Source organism: Oryzias melastigma, linkage group LG13 (assembly GCF_002922805.2).
Source record: "Oryzias melastigma strain HK-1 linkage group LG13, ASM292280v2, whole genome shotgun sequence".
Taxonomy (NCBI): Eukaryota; Metazoa; Chordata; class Actinopteri; order Beloniformes; family Adrianichthyidae; genus Oryzias; species Oryzias melastigma.
In genome coordinates this window covers 20078123-20093617 of record NC_050524.1, presented here as the reverse complement: position 1 = coordinate 20093617, position 15495 = coordinate 20078123, and the positions used below count along the sequence as shown (strand labels likewise).

Sequence of the window (15495 nt, the reverse complement as noted above, 5' to 3'; positions counted from 1 at the left end):
ATTCGTATTAAATGTCGTAATAACCCTTATGGGAATTCCTTATGGAATTTGTATCTTATATAGTATACAATGACCTCTGAGTTAGATGACTGATATATGTAAATGCTGTCTACTTCGGCCTGCAGTCAGAGGCAGTGACTAAGCCAAATGAGCGGCTGACTCCTGTGGCGCTAGCTAGCACATCTCTGAATGAAAGAAAAATAAAAAATGTACCAATTCTTGCTCCTCTTTCTTTTCTTTATCCTTCCCAGAGGACTGTGGTCCCTGGTCCTTTTCCTTTTCTTTTTCATCAGTCTTTTCAGACTGTTTATTCTCTTTCTTTTTTGCTTCTTCCATAGTTGCGGATCTATGAAGGATTGGTTAGCTAGCGGATATGAAACCTTGTTGATGACTTCTTCGGTGGTGAAAGAGGATCATCGTTGACTCTCCAGCGCCCCTTCTGGCATGTACGCATGTCTCAAAACCATAGACTGTGCTCAAAACTCGTCAATTGTATAAAAACGAACACCAGACCTTTTCTATTTACCTTTTTTTAGTTTGGAAAAATAAGAATTGGAGAAAGATATATTTTCTTAATTTTTAAACAGTTATAGCAAATGTCGAATCTGAGTTTTGTTTAAAAAAATAAATGTTTGATCACAAAATAATTTTCAGCAAATAAAAAAAATAAAATACATAGAATTAAACCTTTAGTTTTTAAAATGTATTTTATTTGCCATATTACAGGGAAAGAAACATAAAAGGTCTTGCAAAAACAGAAGCTCGTGCTTCCTACGAGAGCATGACATGTGACCAGATTTGTTTCCATCACGTGGTACTGTCTGTTTCCTCATTTGAACTATGATTTGAGCCAGTGACCGATGGTTTTTGTACTAAAGAGTCGCAGTAAAAGCTTCTTTCGGCATGGCTTTTGACACGCGCCCGCTCTGTGTCTGCAAAGTGAACCTCCTCTTCATTTTCGCGCTTTTCGCGGCGGTGGAATGTCTGTCGAAAGGTTTCCGGAGTCACGCGCGTGATGATGGCAGCCGCGAGGCTGTGTTTGAGGAGCAGTGGTTCACGCAGAAGCTGGACCACTTCAGTGGTGCGGAAAGCAGCGTGTGGAAGCAGGTCGGTTCTGTGCATTTCTCGGGAGGTTCTGAGGTTTTAAAGCTCGCGAGTGAAGAAGTCCTGTCGATTTACAGAGATACTTCCTGAATGAAGCGTTCTACAAACCCGGCGGACCAGTGTTCCTGATGATCGGAGGAGAGGGTCCAGCAAACCCCGCGTGGATGAAGAACGGAACCTGGCTGACTTATGCAGACAAGCTGGGAGCCCTGTGCCTGATGCTGGAGCATCGCTTCTACGGGAAGAGTCACCCAACCGCGTATGTTGATCACTTTTTTCTGTTGTTCCAATCAATTTTATCTTTCTCTTTATTACTTTTCTGGGGAATATGCACCAAAAAATGACAGTAAATGGCTTTTAAACATTTTTTTAAGGCTGGGAAGAGAAATTGTACGGAAGCCTGTAGCATTCAATGTAAAAAAAATCTTCTAGTAAAGGAAAAAGTAAGTAAAAATAACTACACATGCAAGAAAACAACAAGCTGATAAGAAACCGACCAAAAAAAAAAAAAAAACCACAAAGTGATAGCCCATATTATGTGATTTTTGTATGTATTGGTGCAGAAAAGTGAATTAGGCTCCACCTCTTGCACATGAAGCTACAGAGACAGGCAGGGACTGTCAACAAATTACACCAAAAACATCCCAAACAATCAAGTAGGGCTGCCACGATTAGTCGACTCATCAACGACAAATCGACAATTAAAATAGTCGATGACTAATTTAATGGTCGATTAGTCGTTACTTTATATTATATAGAGTCGGAGTGTAGTAAAGTTGAGAGTTATAATGGCATTATGCTAGCTATTTTGGCCAATTTAGGCTTTATTTTTTAAGCTATTTTGGAGTTTAGCTAATATTTCAGCTACATGCTAACTATTTTTGGCTCATTAAGGGTTTGTTTTTTTAGGCTTTTTTGGTGTTTAGCTAATATTTCAGCTACATGCTAACTATTTTTGGCTCATTAAGGGTTTGTTTTTTTAGGCTTTTTTGGTGTTTAGCTAATATTTCAGCTACATGCTAACTATTTCAGCTAATTTTTGGCTTTTGTTTTTTTAGGCTATTTTGGATTTAGCTAACATTACAACTGCATGGTAGCTGTTTAGGCTAACTTGGACTTTTTTCTTTGGCATTTAGCTAATATTTTAGCTGGCTATCACCTTCAGCTTTTTTAGCTATGAATTTCAGCGCCTTCAGCTATCAACACTAGCATCTTCAGTGGCCAAGTTCAGGTTACAGCCTTCATACTAGCATTATTGCAGGTAATGCTATATACAGTTTTTAGTTAGTTTAAAGCTAATGATGGTTAAGATGTGTGCTTTACATCCAGTTTGCTCATGACCCAATTAGTCAACTAATCGGAAAAAATGATCGGTGATAAGTCGACTATTAAAGTAATAGTTTGTGGCACAACTACAATCAAGTAGATTTTTATCTACAACTCACCATAAATAATCAAAACTACATCAAAAAAACCCTTTTTGCTGTACAGATTACACATAAACTCTCAATTAATCAAAAATACCATTAGTCTTCCCATTACAGTAAACCTCATTTGTAGGAGTAATGCACTTTGTAGACGTTTCCTTGCTCCCCTGTTTAATTTACGGAATATATATATATGTATTGTTTTGATTACAAAAAATAAGATTTTGAGATTTTTTTAAATTTTTTTTTTGTTTTTTAAAAATACTTTTCACAAAAAAATGTATTTTTTTTGTTTCTTGCTTTGTATTTTTTATAAGCTACAAACTTGACATACATCAAAAAATAAATTTCATTTTGTTGCCTTTTTTCATCAATGGTAAAGTTCTCAGTCAAGTTTATGACAGTCAATGTTTTATGCAACAGTTTAGTGGTGGTTTGTTTTCAGACATCATGTAGTGAGTAATCAGGATGTAAAATTTTTATTTCTGACTCATGACTCAGGAGTTTGACAACAACTAAATCAGGAAGGTCACTGCAGGGCTTCTGGCTGCACTTAACAGTTTTTCTGGAACATTTAATAAGGACCCCCAGTTTACTAAAATCCCTATTAGATTACTTAATTTTTGTCATTTGTGCATGGCATTGAAGATGCACCGCTGAGTGAAATGACGTAGCTCTGGCCTCAATAAAACAGTATATAAACTTCAACAGCAATGGAAAGATAAAGGCAGCTCAAAACAGGTCGGTGATGCAAATGCAGTAGAAATAAAAACACCAGATGCAATATGTAAGAATATTTTGTGCAAAATAGCACATAGAAGGCAAAAACAGGAAGACATGGGTGGATTAACAGGTAAATATGAAACCTGAGGTACAGCTGTCTGATGCAAGCTGTCATGCAGCCTCACTGTTCTGCAGGGCAGGCTGCAGGAGGGGGGATTAGAGTCCATGGGATGAGTGAGTGTCCTCCTGAAGTGGATCACAAGTTCTTTGGTTTTCTCCACATTCGGTATCAGGTTGTTGCTGCCTTGCTGTCACCCTTCCTCAAAGAGCTTTACCTCCTCCAAGCGGTGCTTACAATAAAATCAGTGTGATGTCCCACTACTGCCGCTGATGCTACAGTCTACCACTAGGTGGCAGTGCTGGGCTTTTGTCTATATCAACAGGTTTTTTGGTTTCTTGAAAGATGATTGGAGATCTACATGTAGTATTTACTCATTTATTTATTTATTTTAATTTATTGATAAGGGCCCAGAAAGTTTGAGATGTGTTCACATTTTTATTATTTTTTTTATTTTTATTTTTTTTAGTCAACTCTACCGCCGGCTGCTCTTGTAGGAGTCAGTTTCCAGGAAATCTCAGTTTCATCTTTGTTCTTCCCGACATTCCAGCACATCCTCTGAACGCGACGCCCTCCTGGACTTTTATATGTGAAGTCTTTAACAGAACTGTTTTGTATGCCAAGTCCACCTTAAAAAAATCAGGAAAAATCATTGAAGAACAAAAAAGGTGAAACCTGGAACGTGTGACAGATAACTGAAAAATGAAACTGAAGGATCATTATTATAACAAGTGTTTGATGATAAAAAAGCATTTTTGAACATGTTCCTCTTCCACACAGATTTTACAAAATTTTTAAGGGTCACAGTGACTTTCCTTTTTAATTAAAACTGTTTCTTTTCTTCTGGGTTAATAATTACCTTTGGTCAGGAACTTTTGTCCTAACCTTCCTCAAGTGAATGATATCAGAACTTACTGCACACAACTTTTGTCTCACTATTTTCCTTTTTCTTATGAAATCTGATCACTGATTCTTTGCTGCTTTGGATTTTCTGAAACCTTCTTCACATTTGCCTCTGCAAAAAACAAAACTTGCACTCTATATATGTCTAAATACTGCCCTATTTTCCTGGTAGGCTTATATTCAAAATAATAACTGAGCTAAACAAGCCTGAAGTTTCAAGAATAAATAATTTACAATCAGTTTTCCAAGTGTTTCACCAAATGAGTTTTGTAAGGGTAAAATCCAATGATGTGCCAACTTTTTGGATTCATTTTGAAGTGAATCCACTCCCATAATTCTTGTCTTGTCATGCAGGGACCTCAGCACAAACAACCTGCGCTTCCTCAGCAGCCGTCAGGCCCTGGCCGACCTGGCCCATTTCCGTACCGTCATGGGCGAGGCCCGAGGGTTGACCAACAACAAGTGGGTGGCGTTCGGCGGCTCGTACCCGGGCTCTCTGGCCGCCTGGTTCCGGCTGAAGTACCCTCACTTGGTGTATGCCTCTGTGGCTACCAGTGCACCCGTGCATGCAACGGTCAACTTTCCAGGTATGAGGAGGCGTCACGTCACGTGATGTGGAGGAGGAGTTCTTTATAGTCTACTTAGGTGCAGGTGATGCAGAATTCGGATAGAAAAAAATCCTCTTTAGCTCCTGAGTTCCTGTTGGATCAAAGTTGTGTTGATTCTTTATATCTGCTGTGCAGCAGAGTCTTTGTTTTCCTCCAGACGGCTGGAACCAAGGCCAGCTTTGAATCAGAGCCTGTTTTCACCCACACACTCACACTATCTTGAAGACACTGTAGCCCACATTGGACCCGCATCGCTTCTGACCCAAAAATAAAAACACTGAGACAAAACATACTAGATGTTCTGATGTCAGATTTCAGTTTTTGCCCCTTTTCCTGTTTTTATGTCAGAACAGGACTGTTGCCAGTAAAAGGCCGTCCTTCCATGAGTGCAGAAACAGAGTTTTCCTTTAAACTTTCATAACAAACAGATTGCACGCACTGGCTTGAACAGTGTGACTGTTGTTGTGGACTTTTCATGGTTTCTTTACCCGCCTCTGCTTGTGCGTTTTTTTTTCCAGAGTACCTTGAGGTTGTGTGGCGTTCACTGGCCTCCGAGAATGCGCAGTGTCCCTTGCTGGTGAAGAAGGCTTCAGATTCCCTGGTGCAGAAGTTGAAAGACCCCGAGACATTTGACAACATCACCAAAGACTTCAAGTACAGTTCCTGATTTTTTTTTGAGAAAATCCTTTTTTGCAGTATTTTTGTGAATTTTCAAGCAGGAAGTGAGGGTAGCAGAGCAAAAGTTCAGTCAAACCCGAGGCTGTGATTAAGTCCATACAATGATGAAGCAGATTCTGCTTTTGGAAGAACTTTTAATAGCTCAGTTACTGTTTCTCCTCTAATTATAACTTTATATTGTTGGTCCTTAAATTTCATGGGGTTGAGTTTGAACTTTACACAAGTCTTTTTGTGACTGCTGGCAATGCAACAACAGACTCCCATTTTCCCTCATGAGTTTATGAAGTTCACATCAGATACATTTTTCCCAAATAACCAAAGTATTGTTTTAAAGAATAAATATGGTGTCATCGAACTGAAGAGCATTTGTTGGTAGATCCCAAACTAAAAACTGGAACCTGCCGTTTTTCAAGTGTCTCCAAAGCTGGTTCTCTTGGAAATGCCAGGATCTCCTTTCAATTTAAGACAGTATTTTTAAAAAACCCTATTTTTAAAGATTTCCTGGTGACCACTTTTAGGCAAAAAAACTGTGTCATTTTCTAGTACATAGTTTTTACAGAGTGTCAGGAGTTCATCAGATATTCTCCTCTGAGTCGTGGATGGAATCGTTGGCACAGAGTAACCCCGCCCCCACTTCCCTTCGCCATTCTGAGCACTTGGAGCAGGAAGCTTGTGGCCTGCCTAGTGTATTTCTACAATAGGCTCTTTTTTTCAAACTGTATTTTTTTGTCTGATCGTGATTCACAGCGATTTAAATAAAGAAATAATCAGAAATGCTATTTTAAAGGGCCTATGTCACGCCTTTCAGAGTAAATTAAATCCATATATATGATCATGTATTACCTTTTGTACACTACAAAACAAATTTTTTATGACAATTGAGTTATTTTCCCGAACTCTTTTCTTGTCCGAAAGTACAACCTCTCAGTCTCTGAGGATCCGGCTTTCGCTCCTTGTGAGTATCGTCCATTTCATGATGTCATCGTAGAACCGGCCTTGGCAGCGTGACTGTTTCAGCCACAAAAACGAACAACATCTGAACCTTTTCAAAGATGGATGTGCATATTGTGTATATAAAATGAAGGCGTGTTGCCGCTAGCTTTGCGTAGAAGGTGGGTGTTTGTGTTAGCCTGAGGGCGGTGCTGGCAGCGCAGACTCTTCCTGGAAGGGGCTGTTCCCCACTTTGTGACATCACAATGTGAGAATCTTCTTGTTTCCGTGGATTGGGAGGGGCTGGTGCTCAGAACACAGAGTTTTAAAGGAATACACTTTAAAGCTAAAAAAAAAAAAAGTTGATTTTAAATGATACATGCCCACAAAAAATTAATTTTCTTTATATGTGTCCTCCACCATCGTAAGAGCCATAAGAACATGTTGAAAACATCAAAAACAGTTTTCATCTGAGTGGGTCGTCAAGGAGACATCTCTGCATTTTGATGTGCACATCTAGCATGAGGAGAGAAGCTTCCTCCTTTCTAAGCTGCTCTCAAATAACATTTTGTTTTGACAAATGAACGTAGCCGAGGCATTTCAGGAATGACGAACCTCTCATGTGAAGGTCTTTCCAACATTGCCAGACGTGAATCCTCCGGTTTTCAAGGTGTGCCTTAAACGCACCGCAGACACACGTTTAGCATTGTAGCTGACATAAATAGTTTTTCTCAAGTTTGCTATCTGGTATGAATTAAAGTGAGGTGAATCAGGTCTGCTGATGTCATTGTCTTGCAATATGTCACTCAAAGATACTTGATTAATCCCTATGGGGATGTCAGAACATCCAGATGAGTTTTCTAAAATGAACGATTGTAGCGTCTGCTGACCCAACAGAAGCTCCAATGGTAGAAGGTCTTCTGGGTTTCTTTTTGTGGTTCTGACCTTCTAGCATAACTTTCTTTTCTTCGCTTTTCATTGTTTTCGGTTATAGCTATATCCTGCTTGTTAAAGTGTCTCTAGTCCCTATGCTTGTCTCTGATGTTTTTTTAATGAGTGTTTATGGTGAAGTGCAGTGACCAAAGTCAGGCGAAGTGACGAAAATGGAAACCAAGTGGTTTGTGTTCTCTCTGAAAAGCTAATGCAGTCATGGAGACAGAAAAAGCCGCTCCGAGAGGCTTTGTTTCCTCCGTCCTGCAGACACGTTTTCATGCACAAACACACGAACGTGACAGAGGCGGTTTGGAGGTTTGAACGGCGTCCAAACCAGCAGGCGTCCGGGAAAATTCCCGGCTTTCATCATGACTTTATTCTTTCACTCTTACTCACAGAGGAGGTTTTCAAGAGACGCTCACATGACCGTAGATGAAACTCAGGATCACAGAATCAGGACAAATGTCAGGAATTTACACAGTCAAACTCCTAATCGAGGACTTGGAAAAGATTTGATTAGATGGAGTCAAACATTCAGAACATTTTCTGTTGGTCAGACGGTAAAAAGCTTGAAGATGCTTCTATAGTTTGTAATTCTTTACCAATTTCAATCACTTTCCTTCATTTACGCTCCTTCTTCTGTGTGCTTTGTTTTTATTTTCTCTTCATCATCCTCCTCTTCTCCCGTCTCCCCATCCAGCCTATGCTCCAAACTGCAGATCCAGACAGAGATGGACTCTGCTTACTTCCTGGAGATGCTGGCTGGTAATTTCATGGATGTTGTCCAGTACAATGAAGATAACCGAGAGTTTGAGGTGAGATAAGCGGAAAACAGATTTTACAGAGGAGGGTTATTGTTGGTTTTGAATAATTTACCACCTGCACATGCTCCTTACTTCTTCTGCTGAAGGATACTTAAGGTCCTTCTCAGCACGGCTGAGAATGGCCTGCTTTCTTTCATGCTGCTCAGGGTCATAATGGGGGGGCTGTCCTAGTAGTTATTTTGGGGAGTTGTGTGTAGAGTTTGAATAGCCTGAATCTATTAATATTTGATATTAAGTCCTGAACCAGATATTGATAATTCATGTAGAGAAAATGGTATGGGATTATATAAGTTCGCTTCCTTCCACTCCCTTTCAAGCGATCTACTTGTGATTTATTAAGTGATATGTTATGTATGTATTATGACCTGATTGCTTGAAATAGACCATTTCATTCAATGGCATTAGCATGGCGAGCTTGCAAAAGTGGCTTTCTCCTGTTTCTCACACATTTTTCTAATGGAATGTTAGGAAGAAAATCTGCATGAATCGATTGGGCAAGCAGAAGGAAACTATAGCATACGAAATTACTATATCAGAAATGTGGTTCACAAAACTCCTCTGTTGCCAAGGAAATTGTATAGTTTGATTTTGTCAATTCTTCTAAAAATGACACCTGTTTGTCACCCCCAGGTGACCAAAAAATAAAATGGTTGCTACGTTAATAAAACCAACAGTAAAACCGGCATTTTGAAAAAAAAGTGTTTTTCAACATTTGTATACTAGTGTGTGGCGGGGACAGACGGGGAGAGAGTGAGAGGCATGTAGCTGCCGGTGCTTAACCAGTGAGGGCGGGTCAAGAGGGGGCGGCGAGGACAGGTAGTGCCTGCGGGCCATACGATGCAACTTGCAGGTTTAACTTGGACTTTTTTTTAGGAATAACTGAGCTGAACCTGTTTGACAGCTGGAGAATCTGATGCACAGAAATGGTTGATTTGTTGGAACAAATTTGTCAATGACATCTGGTGCATCCGTGGTCCTTTCCAACAATGGAATGTGAAGGAGTCATAACGAAGGTCTGGGACCTTGGTGGAACGCATAAACCTTAAAAACGTCCTTGCTGTGCACATTTGTGTTCCTGTTGAAGGATGAAAACATTCTTCATCCATCATTTGAGGGAAAAAAATTCCCTCAGATGACTTCATTTTCCATCTTACTCATTGAAGTGTTTAAAGGAACACGAGCCAAACTTTCTGAAGGTGATTCATCAAAGTTAGAGCAGCAGCCTCAGAAAACTCTGAAGAATTCCGTACAGAACCTGATCTTCATTCCCATTTTCGTCTCGTTTTTCTTCCTCCAAGGTGCCTCTCTTTTCATCCCTTCCCCCACAGTTTTTGCCCCCGTCTCTGTCGCCTCTGTGCAAAGCCCCCGATGGCTTGACGGGACGTGAGTCCGGTTACCAATAAGCTGATGAGAAGAAGTAACAAAAGAGTCTTTGGTCTCTCCAGTTTCCTGTTGCTCTGAGCTAAAGAGAGGCTTGTAAAAGAAGTGAGAGCCGCGACAGCAGCAGACGAGCTCAGCCCACAGCTGTCTGCGGCACAAAGTGACCCACCGGGTCTAAGGTACCACTCAGGAATGCTGCTACGATCTGGGACGGAGGTGTAACCCAATCAGCAGTCAGACCTGCGGGGTTATCAATGGAGAGCTTTATAAAATAAAGAGGGATATTATGTAACACTGCAGCTTTAAGAATCAGTCACGGTATTTTCCTTTTTGTAGGCAGCTCATGCAAAGCTGGGAGTCACCGTGAGACATTTGGTGTGAACGTTCCACGTACCACAATCCCTGACAATTATTTACCTGCCCCACCATCATCCCAGGAAATGACACGTTTAGCTTTTAGGAATAAGCAAAATGGAATGTTGGTGAGCGGCCAGAACATGACGGCTTTACAAGGAGCTGCAATTCTCTTGTTTGGAGCCACAAAAATTTGACGCTTCCTCATCCAAAACTGGAACTAACTTCTCACCAAATCCACCATCATGTATTTGACAAATATATGATAGTTATACCAGAGAAAATGAATCAGTGGCTGTTTTTGATATTTAAAGCTTCAGTGAACTTCTCTGTGAAGGTCAGGACCATGTTCCTCATCTTCTTTGGTTTGTGGCTCCTCAGGGTGTTCAGGGGGGGAACATCACCATCAAGGTGCTGTGTGATGTGATGAGCGACCCCTCGCTGGGCGATCCTTACGCCCGGTACGCCGCGGTGGCCCGGCTCCTGATGGACACCTTCTCACTCAAATGCTTGGACGCCAGCTTCAGTAACTACCTGAGAGACATGACCAACACGTCCTGGGAGGGGCCTGCTGCAGGCGGAGGTAGGTGTGAAGGACCGTTTTCTCTCTGTTGGTGTTATTTAAAACCATATTTAGCAGTTTTGCTTGAATTCATTTTTTTGCCAAGCTTTAAGTCCCACTGCGATCATCTTTTGATGGATTTTCAGAGCATTTTTTATCAAGATTTTACTGTTTTAGCGAAAATCAAAAAACCTGTGTCGTTTTTATGACATGGTTCAGGGGTCGGCAACATTTAACAGTAAAAGCCATTTGGGCTCGTTTTCTACTGATTCAAAACCTAGAAGGAACTACATAATCTTACTTTAGCCTTTAGGAAATTTGGATTTGGATTCATGACCTTCTTTTTTAAAATAATAAATATGAATTATGTCCATTTTTTTGGCACGAACACAAGCAAAAATATGATAAGAACCTAGCATCCCTCAAATTTTTTTTGTTTTTTTTTTGGGTGTGACAAGAGCTTAAATAACTTTTTGTTCTTTTTCCCCTCTTTGTCCTCAGTAGTCTTACGCTGCTGGGTTTTGTTATTTTAATTTAGGGTTGGACCTTGGTAGTCTTAGTTTGCAGGCTTTGTTTATTTGTTTTCTTTAGGTAGTTTTGGTTAGGCAGCCATTAGCACGGAGCTGCTGACTCTGATGGTCGACATGGCTGGGTCAGCAGTCTCCCTGAATTATTTTATTTTATATAACATGGAGAGATAAAAGAGCCACATGTACCTCTGGAGCCACAGGTTGCAGACCCCTGACATATTTTCTGCAGAGCAGCAGGAATTCATTTAGACATTTAGATGTGTATGAGACGACTTGCGCCTGTGATGAAGATGAACGCTGAGCTGCAGTGAGACTAAACAAGAACAGGAAGTTGGAGTTGGCGTTAACATTCAGTTGAATTTTAATATGCCTCTCCCATAGGATTTTAAAGGCAACAATATTACACATAACCACAGATGATTTGTGATGCCTGTACTTTCTTTTTTTGCATAAATGCAAATGTCTGTCTGATATTTTGCATTTAAATGATTATCAGTAGAAAAAATAAAATAATTTATTGTTTCAAATAAAAATAATCTGTAAAGATAAAGTAATCTGAGTGATGCTGATTTCAATTACGACACTCATTTGTATAAATAGAAATTAGTTACAAAATACACAGATTTCCTTCATTTAGTGCCAGTCATTTTTGATCAGAATCACGTCAAACTACAAGAACTATCAGAACACCTTTTCCCACAATGCCTTGTTTTGTAGTCATCAAGGCAGCTTGCATCAGCGCAATCCCAGATGTCTGGGTGCACTCGCCTAGGTAGGCACCTTACACCCACCCCTTATTGTGTTATTTTTATGATGATTGACATGTAACATAAAAGCAAAAACTACCCAACATGCACTGCAATCCAGGCAATCTGTGCAGCGCTGCGTCCTCCTGCATGATCTCAAACACACCTTTTGCGTCAGTCTTGTGAGCAAGCCCGTTGATGCAGAGCGACCCCGCCCCCTTCCTGTCGCCCATAACTGAGAGCTCTCTGTTTACACTCTCTACCGCTAGCTTATAGTCCCTCACAGCCCCAACCTAACATTACAGGTGCAGCAAAAAACAGAATACTTGAAAATGAAGACATACATCTAATCGTCTACAAGTGGATGCACCAGAATGGAGCGGACCAGGGGGCTTGTAGTCCGCTAGGATATTTTCTTTGTATCAAATAAATCTATTTCAAATTGTACTTTTTCATCTGCACCTGATTCACGAGGATTTGAATTAAAAATAATAATCAGAAATGCATTTTTAAGCTTAACTTTCTTGTTTTCTATTATCAGAAAAATGCCACAATACAGTGTTAAGAGAACATTTGAGTTTGTTCAAATGTGGTTTCATTCTCAAACCTTCTTAAAAAAACTTGGATGCTGAAGATTTGATTTGTGTTTTTAAGTTAAAATTTAAGAAATTCATAGAATAATGAAATTATGTTGTTATTTTGCAACAGATGGATAAAATCAACAGATCTACCAATGCCATCCTAAAATATGACTGTAAAGAATTAAAAAGGTTGTTTATTGACTCTCTGTTTGCAGACATCTTTAGACAAAGCAGGTTTTCTTTTGTTCCACTGTCTCCCAGCTCCTGCTTTGTGATGGACTGATGTTTGTGGGATTCAACAGGTGGCCTCCCTTTGCTCATCACCAATAGTGTTGCCCTCTGTTGTTCCCTATTAGCTTACTCCTTTGCAAATGTGTATGTAGGCAGTGAGGAAATCTGTGTGTGTTGCCAGGGAGACAGTGGGTCTACCAGACGTGCACTGAATTTGGATTCTACCAGAGCACAGATTCACCCAACCAGCCTTTCACTGGCTTTCCTCTTGAGTGAGTTCTCTATACGTTCTCTAACAGACTGATAATTATGTCTTCTGTGCACCTGCTCTCCTCTCAACCTTCTGGTATTCTTTCAGTTTGTTTGGATTTCCTTCAGTTCCAGAGGATTGTACTTAAGTTGTGTCCATCCTGTCCTTGATTTCCAGTTATCAGCTGAAACAGTGTGCAGATTTCTACAATGTCAGCGCTGAACAGGTGGCACAAGCTGTGGTCCAGACCAACGAGTACTATGGGGGCTACAACATTAAATCCAGCAGAATAGTCTTCCCCAATGGGTCCATAGATCCCTGGCACGCTCTGGGGATTACCCAGGACATCACAGCCGAACTCCCCGCTGTTTTTATCAAAGGTACGAATTGAGAGGACGATGCCAACTTTCAGAAAGCAAAATGTTTGTTGCCTTAAATACTGTTCAGATATTCAACCCTCCAAACATGAGACTGAAAAAGATTTTGTTTGTTGGTAAATAAATAAAGTCATTGAACAGTAATAAGTCAGAAATATGTCAGAAAAACTTAAAGATCTGAAAACACGTCAAGAGATCTCATTTTTTGTGTAAATAAATCACAAAATCCAAGAAATGTAGAGTTGTTCTAGTTTAAATTTTTTTTAAATAATTACAGCTTTAACACCTGGTAAAATGAAAAATTACATTTTCTTTTTAAGAGGACACGATTTAAAAAAAAATCTGTTTTCAACATCCTTCTTGGATTCCTTTCAAATTTCACCCAAAAGCCATTAAGTTTTATGTTTAAAAAGCTTAAATGTTCTCTTTTTTTTCTTTCTAATAAAGGAACGGCCCACTGTGCCAACATGTACCCAGCCAGGAGCCAGGATCTGCCGCAGCTTTCTCTGGCTCGTGACCACGTCCTACTACTTCTCCAGCAGTGGCTCAAAAACTGACCTGGGGATTTTAAAAAACCTGAAAAACTCCAAGAGGAAGTTCACCCAAATCTCTGTCTGATTAACAGATTATTCAATCGCCTCTTTGCACAAATCTTTGTACTTTGGAAGAAATGGAATGAGATTTGAAGATGTAATAAAATCCTGTGTTTACAAAGATTTTTTAATCTTAATTTTGAGCTTACATTGCAGATTTTTAACCATACATTTCTGTGCATTGGTTATTTTTTAAAGACAGCCTGGTGGGCTTAGCATGGTTCAGCAAAGTTGGATGTTTAGTGCAGAATTGAGGCTTGCTGCAACGAAATGCATGAATTCATCATCTGTTTTTCCTTGATTTTGTCCAGAGTTGATGGAAAGTTTGAAGTGACTGTTCTTAGAAGTTGCTCAAAAGATATTTGAAAAGATTAAAGTTACAGACTTTTTACTGGTTAAAGCTGACTTAACCTTTACTTTTAATGCAGTGTACCTTGCATTCATCATAGCAATCTAGTCTTCGCTTGACTAAAACAGATTACAAAACCTTAGATTTCAACATGTTCCCATCTTTTCAAAATGTTACCAGCAGAATTGTTGACCACAAAGTATTTTTTTAACAAAATAAAAGTTTAAGAATTTCATCACTTCCTCTTGATGACATATTGTATGGTTCGGTTTGCATATAAACAAGGAAAAGTTTAAAAGTGATGCACTTTTTTTGTAAAATCTATTAAGCACAGAAAATATGACAAAATAGAAATGAATCAAACACCCTCCATTCTTCACATGAAGCCATGCTTCACTTATGTTGGCTCACCAGGTGTTTACATTAAATTATTGTGTAATGAGATGAGTATTTTTAAAATCTAAATCACTCTCACAGCAAATCATCCTCCAATAAATGACATTCCAAACACAAATTACACAAGTCTGTCATTACATGTTAGTTTGTCAGCAAATTCTATTGTAAGTAGAGAATCGGAACGTAAACAAATCATTTTGTACATTTTACTTTTAATTATAAATTATTGTTGTGTTTTAATGGGAAGGAAAAGTAATTTTGACAAAATGTAAATGATTGAAAACGTGCCAAGCATCCTGTTGTCTGAGTATTGCTCTCAAACGGGTAACTGTGGCTTTATGACAAACTCTCCACCGGAAGTAACTCTGTGAATGTCATCCCAAAATCCTAATCATAATTTCTGAATATAGCGCCAAATATGAAATAAATATTCTATTAGAAACCTATCTACAGCCCACAGACAAGTTTATACATAAAGTCAAACATTCAAATTGAAGGTTTATTCGATTTTATTTTGAAATTCCAGCGGAAGTGACTGCTTCGCCGCTCGGCTTTTTACGGTAGAGGCGAGCCGCACTTCGTGCTCCGTTGTTTGGCTGGAAGGCGGAGCCCAGAGCAATAAAGTCCTCCGAGAAACAACGGCGGGGTCAGAAATAAGGCTGACTGCCGCCGGGACCAGAACCGTCAACACACCTCTTGGACCGGGTTTAGCTGCTGGAACTTAAGGAAGCGGGGAGGCGGACGGATACGGTCACCGTTTCACCTGAGTGATAAAGTCGGAGCAACTCCCCCCATGATGGGTAAGCGCAGCCGTTCCTGTCCTCCGCACAGCCGCTCCTGACGTCCGTTAGAAACGGTCTGTTTTGAGGGGTTAAAGTAGTGACTCGACCTTTGTTGC

At 39.8% G+C, this 15495-nt stretch overlaps 3 protein-coding genes across 4 annotated transcripts in view; 2 read left to right on the top strand and 1 right to left on the bottom strand.

The window, feature by feature from the left end:
- psmd2 (proteasome 26S subunit, non-ATPase 2) overlaps positions 1 to 428 on the bottom strand; it is an 11548-nt gene extending 11120 nt beyond the window's left edge. Inside the window, exon 1 of one of the 2 annotated variants that reach the window (XM_024276550.2) lies at positions 214 to 428. In XM_024276550.2, the coding sequence (XP_024132318.1) occupies positions 214 to 336 (123 nt within the window). In that variant the 5' untranslated portion in view covers positions 337 to 428. The remainder of the gene's footprint in view (positions 1 to 213) is intronic. The other variant, XM_024276551.2, reaches the window with a different exon arrangement.
- Positions 429 to 807: 379 nt separating this feature from the next.
- Positions 808 to 13975, top strand: prss16 (serine protease 16). Its single transcript, XM_024277757.2, has 9 exons — positions 808 to 1107; positions 1182 to 1363; positions 4630 to 4862; positions 5402 to 5537; positions 8125 to 8239; positions 10364 to 10565; positions 12814 to 12904; positions 13060 to 13262; positions 13707 to 13975. Exons 1-9 carry the CDS (start codon positions 904 to 906, stop codon positions 13814 to 13816), a joined length of 1476 nt encoding a protein of 491 aa, XP_024133525.1. The 5' UTR covers positions 808 to 903; the 3' UTR covers positions 13817 to 13975.
- A 1153-nt stretch (positions 13976 to 15128) lies between these two features.
- The window catches only part of serpine2 (serpin peptidase inhibitor, clade E (nexin, plasminogen activator inhibitor type 1), member 2), a 5663-nt gene continuing 5296 nt past the window's right edge, over positions 15129 to 15495 (top strand). The window contains exon 1 of the mRNA XM_024276565.1: positions 15129 to 15397. Coding sequence (XP_024132333.1) covers positions 15391 to 15397 — 7 coding nt within the window. The 5' untranslated portion in view covers positions 15129 to 15390. The remainder of the gene's footprint in view (positions 15398 to 15495) is intronic.